Source organism: Oryctolagus cuniculus, chromosome 6, assembly GCF_964237555.1.
Source record: "Oryctolagus cuniculus chromosome 6, mOryCun1.1, whole genome shotgun sequence".
In the NCBI taxonomy this organism is placed as follows: Eukaryota; Metazoa; Chordata; class Mammalia; order Lagomorpha; family Leporidae; genus Oryctolagus; species Oryctolagus cuniculus.
Genome location: NC_091437.1, coordinates 121,843,330 through 121,854,167, shown reverse-complemented (window position 1 = coordinate 121,854,167; position 10,838 = coordinate 121,843,330). Strand labels below are relative to the sequence as shown.

General features: G+C 47.6%; 1 protein-coding gene across 2 annotated transcripts in view; it reads right to left on the bottom strand.

The window, feature by feature from the left end:
- PTDSS1 (phosphatidylserine synthase 1) overlaps positions 1 to 10,838 on the bottom strand; it is a 74,294-nt gene that overhangs the window by 37,853 nt on the left and 25,603 nt on the right. For both annotated transcript variants that reach the window (XM_070075330.1, XM_070075329.1), the window contains exons 3-4: positions 5,069 to 5,113; positions 2,310 to 2,434 (exon numbers count right to left, since the gene is read on the bottom strand). In XM_070075330.1, coding sequence (XP_069931431.1) covers positions 2,310 to 2,434; positions 5,069 to 5,113 — 170 coding nt within the window. The remainder of the gene's footprint in view (positions 1 to 2,309; positions 2,435 to 5,068; positions 5,114 to 10,838) is intronic.

The window sequence follows — 10,838 nt, the reverse complement described above, 5'->3', positions numbered from 1 at the left end:
AGCTGCTTCAGACAGCCCATCTTACAAACGAAGTGTACTTTCAAAGCTTGTCTGAGGGCTTGGAGCACATATTTCTGACCCAAATCCATATTTTAAAGCTTTCCAGGTAAACCTTCTAATAATATTTCATTGTCCTCCCCAGTCTGATCTATAACATTAGATCTAAAGGAGAAAGGGGGTGCAAGTTCCAGGACCAGCTGCAGGCAGGGACTAGGCCATGAATGAAGTAGGCTGGGAAGGGGTGGCAGCCAGTGGGGAGGAACTCCGAGAATCAGGGCACTGCAGGCCCCCTGTGCTGGATGAAGCATCTACTCCTTAACAAACCCAACGACACCAAAGGCGTTTCTGTAGTCTTCAGTGAACGCCCAGGAGCCCCAGAACTGTGAAAGGTTACTTTAAGGAAGTAAAAAGTGATTAAGGATGGAGAAGCCATAACTGTAGAAGCTGCAAATAGCTTAAGGTCTGTTTGGCTTGGCAAGAAACAACTGGCCAATAGTTGACGACTAGATTGTAAACACCAGCTTCAGCTGTTCTGTAGTTTTGACATCTGGTTGTCCCTGTGATGTCAAATCCCCAAGGAAGCTGGATGTAGGGAGCAATGTTTAATTCAACCTCCTCCCTCCGGCTGTGAGAAGTGGCTCAGCAGAGACACAGCAGCACATCCACCTGCCGCTTGTCCTACGTGAGAACACAGCCGCTCCTGTTCAATGACCCAAGAAAGCCGTCTGAGAAAACATGAGATCTGGGGTAACGTTGTCCCAACTTCTACTGCAGAAGCATCACAGCACTTCTTATTGCACTGTATACTGGAAGCACGGTCCACACGAGAAACAGCTGTGGAAGGCGGAGAGATCCAGCGGCTTGTACTTTGAGCAGGATACTGACTGTCTTAAGTTTGTCTTTCTTGCCCTGTAAGATCTGAACACCTGACATGCATGCGCGAGGCTGATGTGGACTAGACACAGAGTGCCCCACAGTGCCTGGCATAGCAGACAACCCACAGTCAGCCCCTGCGATTGTTCTCACTGCTGCCATGGGTTCTTTATCGTCGGCAGCATAAGCTGGGAAGACCCCTCTGCCACTCTCTCCTTCAGAGTGAGACATCCGAAGGCAGACTTTTCTCCTTGTCATTTATCATTCTCAGCATTCCTACTGTTGCTTTAAGTGTGTCCCTTTAAAAAGCTAAAGATAGGGGTCAGCACTATGGCATAGTGGATAAAGCCACCACCTGCAACTTCAGAATCCTGTATAGGTGATGGTTCAAGTCCCTGCTGCACCACTTCCAATCCAGCTCCCTGCTAATGTGCCTGGGAAAGTAGCAGAGGATGGCCCAAGTCCTTGGGCCCCTGCCACCCACATGGGAGACCTGGATGGAGTTACTGGCTCCTGGCTTTGGCCTGGATCAGCCCTGGCCATTGAGGCCATTTGGAGAGTGAACCAGCAAATGGACTCTCTCTCCCCTCCCTGTGTCTCTCCCCTCCCTTTCACTCTGCATTTCAAATAAATAATAAATCTTAACTAATAAACCAAAACTCTGAGCTACAGAGTCTGGAGAGCTTCTGGTTGGCACAGAAATCCAGATGCAGGGAGGGTGTTGCACCCCAAATGCACAGGGACCGAAGCTCCTGCATCTGGGTCCCTTCCAGCCTCATCCCATGTACCTGTTCACCGGGCTGCTCATCTGTGTCCTTGGTCATACCCTTTCCAATAAACCCACAAATGTGAGCATCTCCCTGGGTTCTGTGAGCTGTTGTAGCGGGAAGAGTATTGTGGGAAGCCCATTTGTACCTTGTTGGCAGGAAGCATAACTGACACCTGGACTTGTGATTGGACTTGTGAATGGTCAGTGTCTTGTGGGACTATGAAACCTGACGTTACCTCCAGGCAGTGAGTATGAGCCCTGAAGGGACTGAAAGGGCACCCAGCTGCTGTCGGGAGTGCTGGAAAACGGTGGGGAAGAACCCACAGGAAGAACCCACTCGCCTGGTCACAGAAGTGCTCACTGTCTTTATCTTACTACAAAGGGAACAGGGGAGCGAGTAGTTTGTCCAAAGTCTTACAGCCAACACCTGCTGGGAGACAGAACCCAGGCCCCAAGCTGTGCACAGTGTCCCTCCTCATCCTCACACACCCGTTCACTCATGAGAGGACAGAATCTCTTTGCCTGCGTCATGTGTGCAAAACCCTACAATTCAACACCTGCCCAGAGACCTGGCGCTCAGCAAACTCCATGGGAAATACGGCAAAAGAACATTAAAAACCTGACGTGTACAACCTCCCACGCCCACGGCCTGTCACCAAGCACCTACCATGATATCTGCTTCCCTGGTGGCGTAGCGAAGGTTTGGATCCAGCCAGTACATGAGGGACTTCACCTGCTCGAAATTCAGGAAGAGCAGGAACACCAGGAACAGGAAGTAGAGCACACTGAGCCCTGAGTGAGACAAACACAGGTTCAAGGCAGGGACAGAGCCAACTGTCAGACACACAGCCCCTGGTAGAGGCAAACAGCTTATTACAAAAACCAGACACAAATAGTGTCACATAGCCTGTTGAGACCTCTGTGGCAGCTGTTTTGGATGAGGGAGCCTGAACTATGGTCCTAATTCAGTAAGGCTGCCTGGGACCGGAAACATGGGCGAGGCACGGGGCATGCAGATAGGGACAGAGCAGGTAGCACTAAAGTGACAGGTAGGGCTTGCAGGCCACAATAAGGATTTCAGATGCTATCTAAATGAGGAAATAAGATATTCCACATAATATTTTATGAAGCCAACTGAGTAAACTCACAGTAGACAAGGCTGGGTGTAGACCACCCAGTCTAGAGGCTGCCTTTGTACTTCTGCTGGGAAGTGTGAGGGGGCCTGGGGGCCTGTACTCCATAGTAGCCCTCGCAGCATTATTTTAATTGCTATCCTAACAATTACTCCATGTCATGTAAAAATAGAGAAATTAACAATGCACTCCATGAAGAAAAAAGCTTGTGCACTACATTCAGAAAGATTGGAAATCCAATCACCAGGGGCTTTGCCATTTCTTTTTGTTGAACATCTTACAATGAGAATGATTACATAAGACATCTGGACACTAGGAAACAAATGACCTTGAACCACAGCACCCCATCCAAACTTGGCTCAGCACTAATCTTCAGGAGCCACTCCAGAACAGAGTACATCCGGGCCTGGAACTGGTCCACTGCGAGCAGCATAGCACCAGGCCTTCCAGCTGGGCCTCTCACAGTGCCCGGGGAGCTCGGGCAAGCCCAGCAGAGGGGTGCCTGACCCAAGCCGAGCACCTCAGGGCCCAGGGAATGCAGTTTTAGGCACGTTGGTATTTGCAGTTATGCAATCGACCAGCTTTATAAATTTTCACCTTAGATGTCATCCACTATGGCTTTTATTGTTTTTAAATTATGATCTTTTTGAAATAATGGAGATAGAGAGCAAGTGTCTCTGGCACAGGGGTTCTGAAGTGGAGTCCCCATCGAACTCTGAGGTCGGTGAAGCCCTGAAGAACACGTGCAGAATGGTGCGTGTGAGAGAACACCTGTGTGTATCGGGAAGGATTATCAGAAAGCTCTCAGGTAAGAAATCAAACTGCTCAGCAGATACAATAGATCGCTCAAAATAGAGAAAAACAAAAACAAAAACAAAACCCTCAGATGTTCCCAACCGGCTGAAGGTAACTTAGAACTTTAGGCAGCAAGATCAAGGCCATGGGATACAGTCTGCACAGCCGGGAGTTGCTTATTACAAATGCCAGTGTGATCCTGTCACTCCTTCTGGAAAACCACTCCACAATAAGGACTTCCCACTGCCCTTCACGCCCAAGCTCCCAGCAGCCCTGTGTGGCCATCTGGGCCTCACTCAGACCTCCTCTTCTCCTTTTCCCAGGGTCCACTGCACTTGGGCCCCACTGGCCTAGAAGGCGGAGTTCTTTTGAGCTGTGGGGCCGTGTGAGCAGGGGTCCCGGAACGCTCCCAGCCAGAGCCCTGTAGGCATGCTTCCCTCCTGGTGTGCTAGCTTCAGACTGAGTGTCACTCTCTTCAGGCCTCGCCTCGCCACTCAAACTCCCACCCTGTCACTGTACTCCCCTGGTTCCAACTCGCTAGCCACGCCTGGCGTGACAGCTGGAGTGTTCCGATTAGTGATCTGTTTCATCATTTGTTTGCCACACTGTCTTCCCTCCCCAACTGGAAGGGTGGCTCCAGAGAGTGGGCTCCAGCATCCCCTGCCCCCAGTTCATGGCCTCAGGGTTCCAAGCAGCCAATGCCACAGCTGAGTAGCCCCTGAGCAAAAAGCTCACCAACAGAGAGATAAAAGAGCTACCTATGATCTCTGAAGGTTGAAAGAATAATTGGTAACTTTCAGCAAACATCAATTTTTAGAGTTCTTTCACATGTTTACATAAGATTACATCAATACAATCATTTACTTACATGTCTTTTTTTTTTTTTTTTTTAAGGCACAATGAAGCCAGTATCCAAAGTTTTAAAGATTGATTTTAAGCCCATTGAGGCAGCTTGGCTATTTGGACTACAAAATCAGGTAAAACTCAGATACTCAATATTCACATTTATCAATAATTGTGGGTCAGATTAGGGCTCCTGGGCAGAAGGCTTCTCCCTTTTCCATGTTGCTTCCCATTCATGACACTGGCAAAATGAAATGCTGGGCTTCTATTCCCTCCTGGATGCTGACCAAACGTGCTGAAGACGCACATGGGCTTGTACTAGCAAAGGGACGTGAAGGTGCATAAAGGGAAAGAAGTGCCGTGTGCTGGGGTCAGATCCTCTGCACACAAAGAACAACAGCACTGGGAGGGCGGGGCGGGGGGGCAAGGAGAGGGTGCAGAGGAAACAGTGAAACGGTTCACAGGTATGAGAATTTAAGTCACGGCCAATACTTTATTTTCAGTCTGAGGATTTTAATAGATGTGTTGGGGATCCCCAAAAGGAAAAAGCTATCAAGTTTTAACTGTAGAGCGGAAAACAAAACTGCACCTATGATACACAGGAAGATGGATTTTTAAGAGGCAGACTATACTTTTACGTCTACTGGAAACTCACCAAAAACCATTCGCCATAAGGCTGGATGGGGCCGAGTAAATGGACCTGCAGACAGAAAATATTACACAGTTAGAACAAGCTGAAAGAGCTGGCTTCAAACAGAGGAGCCGAGACGATAGCTCAAGAGAGCACTGCTGATCTATACACAGATAACAAGGAAGAGCTGCCTCTTTTTTGGCTACATAAATGCTTGATGCTAAAGACTAGGTGGAAATGTTTTAACCGCATTGTAAATAAAGACTGTCCCCATAACCATCACTCTGCACAATACAGATTTTTTTTTTAAGCTCTGTCTTTAGAAGTCAGAACATAATTTGCCAGGGAAACAATGTTGCAATGGTGAGTGGGCCACCAGGCCTGCTTTGGACAACACAGATCATAGCTGCCCCAGGGACAGTGGACAGCTCAGTGGGAGAGGGAGGAGAGAGACACTGAGAATGAAAGAGAAGGGAGAAACACTGACTGAACACCAAAATGGAAACTTGTTGAAGTGAAAGGGACACTATGGGAAACGGTGACTTGATCAGCATAGCCCTGACTGTTAATGAACAACTTAATACATTATCCCTCTTAGTAGTTTTTTTGTCTGTTCTACTTAATATGACTGATTCAATTCTGTAATTAATACACAGTTATTCTTAAGTGTTGAAATTTAACTGAAATGTGATCCCTGTTTAACATAAGAGTGGGAATAAGAGAGGGAAGAGATGTATATTTTGGGACATGCTCAAGCTGACTTGCCCCAAATGGTAGAGTTAGAAACATACCAGGGGACTCCAATTTAATCCCATCAAGGTGGCATGTACCAATGCCATCTCACTAGTCCAAGTGATCAATTTCAGTTCGCAATTGATCATAATGAAAGGACTAAGAGTCAAAGGGAGCACATAAGCAAGTCTAGTACCTGCTAACACTAACCGATAGAATAAATAAAGGGGAGAGTGATCCAACATGGGAAGTGAGATACTCAGCAGACTCATAGAATGGCAGATGTCCTAAACAGCACTCTGGCCTCAGAATCAGCCCTAAAGGCATTCGGATCTGGCTGAAAAGCCCATGAGAGTATTTCAGGCATGGAAAGCCAAGACACTCTGGCAAAAGATCTCTGTGAGTGAGATCTCAGTGGAAAGAACAGGTCTTCAAAGAAGGAGGTACCTTTCTCTGAAGGGAGGAGAGAACCTCCACTTTGACTATGACCTTGTCTAAACAAGATAAGAGTCGGAGAACTCAAGGGGCTTCCATAGCCTTGGAAACTCATGACTGGAGCATAGGGAGATTACTGATGCCATAGACAGGAGTGTCAATTGGTAAAGTCAACAACAGGAGTCACTGTGCACTTACTCCTCATGTAGGATCTCTGTCCTTAATGTGCTGTGCATTGAGATTTAATGCTATAATGAGTACTCAAATAATATATTTCACTTTGTGTTTCTATGGGGGTGCAAACTGTTGAAATCTTTACTTAATGCATACTAAACTGATCCTCTGTAAAAAAAAAAAAAAAAAAAAAAAAAAAAAAGAAAAGAAAAGAAAAGAAACTATCAACTCCCAACTTGACTCTCACTGGGATTAAACATGACAATAGGTCTGATCGGATTTCATCATCATTAAAAAAAATCATCTATTATTTTTCACTTTATGTCTCTGTGTGTGAGCAAACTGTTGAAATCCTTACTTAATGTATACTAAGCTGATCTTCTGTATATTAAGATAATCGAAAATGAATCTTGATGTGAATGGAAGGGGAGAGGGAGTGGGAAAGGGGAGGGTTGTGGGTGGGACGGTATGGGGGGGAAGCCATAGTAATCCATTATTCGTACTTTGGAAACGTATATTCATTAAATAAAAGTTAAAAAAAAAAAAAAAAAAAAAAAAAAAAAAAAAAAAAAAAAAAAAAGAAAGCAAGTAGGGTGGGCAGTGAGCAGGAAACCCTATGAGCAATGGAACACGCTAGTGCATGGCTTCTGACCATGGCTGTGGCAGCACAGTACCTTTTACATGGCAAGCCCGTACAGATAAGGGAGCAGGTTACACACCACTGAAGCAAAGGTTTCCCAGGTCAAAACTTAACTGTGACTACAACTGATACACCAACATTTTCTCTTCTGTGCCATTAAAAAGAAGAGGAAGGCAAGCTCGGCCTTGTATCTACGGAACTGATTTACCAGTAACTGGAGTTCCAGATGTAAATATGGAACCCACAGCTGGAGGGTGCACCTGTCCTGTCTGGGGCTGCACGTACCTTTTGAACTGCAATTCCTACATATGGGGAAGTTCCATCATTAGCAGTCTCATACTGCTAGGACATGATGCCAGATTTTGTTTCCCAGTCTCCTCTATAGGTAGGGCTTGGTCTTCACTTGTCCCTGCACCATCCTTGACCCCTTGAATGAGTGACAGCAGATAGACATCTACAGGGCTCCTCCTTCTCTCTCTGCACCCCACCTCCATCTCTGAGTGCCTCACTCCCCACTCTGCCTCTCAGCTGACCAGCAGGGCCGATTGGGGGCTCAGTGGTAGAAATCCTCAAACTAAGGTGGCACCAACGTGGTGGCAGTGGCTGTTCCATTAGAGTCCTGGCAGAAGTGACAGTGGGGCAGAGTACGGCCAGTGCTGGTTGGAGTTTCCTGTTAGACTACTCTGAGGTGGTGTCTATCCTTAAGCACAGCCTGGGGCCTAGAGTCCAAGCCCTTCTTTGAGTCCCAGGAGCCAGTCTCCCTCCTCCTTTAACAGGTTCTTTAAGGAGCAGTTGGTTTCTGTGGCCTGTAACCTTGAATCTTGTCCGAGGCAAACATTACATTGTAAATCTTATTCTGGAATTCCTTCTAAAATTGTCTCTCTTTTTTTTTTTTTTTTTTTAAGATTTAGTTATTTATTTGAAAGGCAGAGTTACAGAGAGAGAGAGGGAGAGCCAGAGAGACAGAGAGAGCAATCTTCCATTCACGGGTTCATTCCACAAATAGCTGCAACATCCAGGGCTGGGCCAAAGCCAGGAGTTCCATCCAAGTCTCCCATGTGAGTGCAGGGGCCCAAGTACTTGGGCCATCTTCCAATGCTTTCCCAGGCACATTAACAGGGAGTTATATTGGACGTGGAGCAACCAGGATTTGAACTGGTGCCCATATGGGATGCCGGCACTGTAGATAGCGGCTTAACCTGCACACGAGATGGGCCCCCTATGTGTTCTTATAAAGACTACAAACATATTTTAGGGGCAGGTGTGAGACTTACAAGTTAGATGCCTCTGTCCTGTAGTAGAGTGCTCAAGTCCAAGCTCCACTTCCTGATTCCAGCTTACTGCTAATGTATACCCTGGGAAAAGCAGGCGAAGTACTTGGGTCCCTGTCACCCACACGGGAGACCTAAATTGTGTTCCTGGCTCCCAGGTTCAGGTTTGGCCCAGCCCTGACCATTGTAGGCATTTGCAGAGTGAACCAGAGAAGGGAAACCCCCTGTCTCTCTGCTGCTTCTCAAATAAATTAAGATTCTTAAAACAAAAACAAAAACATATTTTAACTACTTTCTTTTGACCAAATTCACAATACAGGGTGGTCACAGTAGTACAGCAGGATAAGCCACTGCTCAGGGTATCTGCCTGCCACACTGCAGTGCTCACGATCATGTCCCACCTCTGCTTCCAATCCAGCTTCCTGGGGGGCAGCAGATGATGGGTCAAATACTTGAGTTCCAGGTACCCATGTAGGAGACCTGGATGGAGTTCCTGGCTCATAGCTTTAGCCTGGCCCAGCCCCAGCTGTTGGAGGCATTTAGGGAGAGAAACAGGGGATGGCAATTCTCTCTCTCACCCTCTCTATCACTCTGCCTTTCAAATAAAGAACTACAACTGGAACACAACACAAATTCTATACTATGACACTCCTATATTATGACAAGTTTCACCGCCCCCACCCCCCATCCAAACACATTCAGTTCCTGAGTTTAGACAGCGACATCCCCCACGGGGAGCTCGGTTCATGAGATTCTCCTTTACCCAAATGCACCTGGTTCTGAAGCTCTGGGATGCAGAAAGTGAACACTCAAATGGCAAGGAACTGATCAACAAGCACAGCCAAATCTGGGCGACTTCTGAGTTCCGACGGTGAGGGTTTGGACAGGAAGGAATGCCTATTTCCCCCTTCATCCAGCTGGGTCTTTCTCTGAAAGTCTATAAACCAGAATCCCCTTCCCCATACTGACATGGCTACTGCTCATCAAAAGTCATTGGGAAACTGAAGGCTGACATTGTGCCATCTCTTAAGTGATCTTCCTTACTGGGGTTAGGCAATGGCTCCCTCCATCTTTTTTTTTTTTTTTTAATAAAGATTTATTTATTGAAAGGCAGGGTGACGAAGAGTCAGAGGGAGAGACAGAGAAAAAGATATGTTCCATCCACTGGTTCACTCTGCAAATGGCTGCTGCAACAACCAGGGCTGGGCCAGACTGAAGCCAACAGCCAGGAACTCTAACAGGGTCTCCTTGTTGGGGGCAGGGGCTCAAGCACTTGGGTCATCTTCTGCTGTTTTCCTGGGTGCATTAGCAGGGAGCTGGATCAGACGTGGAGCGGCTGGGACTCTGACCGCAGCTCCAAGATGGGATGCCGAGGCAGCTTAAGCCTCTGCACCCCAACGTCTGCCCTAGGGGATGTTTCTTGGTTTGTTGCCATGAATGATTTCTGAACTATGTCTGGCTTGCGAATATTACTTCAGTGCCATTAAATTGACCTCTCATAACATGGGATCCTGGCACTCTCTGAGGATTTCATCTTTTTTTCTAAAAAAGATTTATTTTCTTATTTGAAAGTCAGAGTTAAACAGAGAGAGAAAGAGAGGCAGAGAGAGAGAGGTCTTCCATCTGCTGGTTCACTCCCCAATTGGTCGCCATGGCCAGAGCTGCGTTGATCTGAAGCCAGGACCCAGGAGCTTCTTCTTGGTCTCCCACATGGCTGTAGGAGCCCAAGGACTTGGGCCATCTTCTATTGCTTTCCCAGGCCATAGCAGAGAGCTGTATCTGAAGTGAAGCAGCTGGGACTCGAACCGGTACCCATATAGGATGCTGGCACTGCAGGCAGTGGCTTTACCCCCTATGCCACAGTGCTGGTCCCAGGATTTCATCTTCTAAGGTCTAACTCTAAAATTTTAGGACCTATTATGTGGCATGCACCAGAATTCTATGGCTGATCAACACTTAAAATCCCACAAACGGTGCTACAGGGGAACAGCCAGCAATGCTCTCCTGGACACTCACTGTGCACCAGGCTAAGGAACAAGTCGCCTCGCTTGACCTTCCAGTTCGCCTGAGGCTCGGTGATGAGGGTGCCACCACCATGCCCACTTCACAGAGAAGGAGACTGAGGCACGAGGAACTTGCTAAGGGGTCCTGAGGCACGCAGGAGCCCCCCTATCTGGTGGTCTACTCTGTCTCTGGGCAGAGGCTCCTGAGGAACATCTGTGTGCTTTCCTACATGCTCTGCCTGAAGTGGGCCAACCCAGGGGGACAGGAGGGCACAGGCAGGAGGCTAATAAGGCTCTGAGACAGCTGGTTTAACGTTCAGGAGATCAAGGGGAGAGAAACCAGCTAAGGGTGTTGAGGGTTGGTGCGACAGGAGAGAGGGGGATGGTGAGTGGCTTACGGGCCTCTACAACATGGAACTAGCAAGCAAAGTCAGGAAAGACAGGGGCGATGTCCTAGAGACGTGAGCCAGGGACTGCTCTGACCCAGGCTGAAGGGGACCACTGGCAAGTTCTGCCTAGAGATGAGAGCTGAGGCCCTG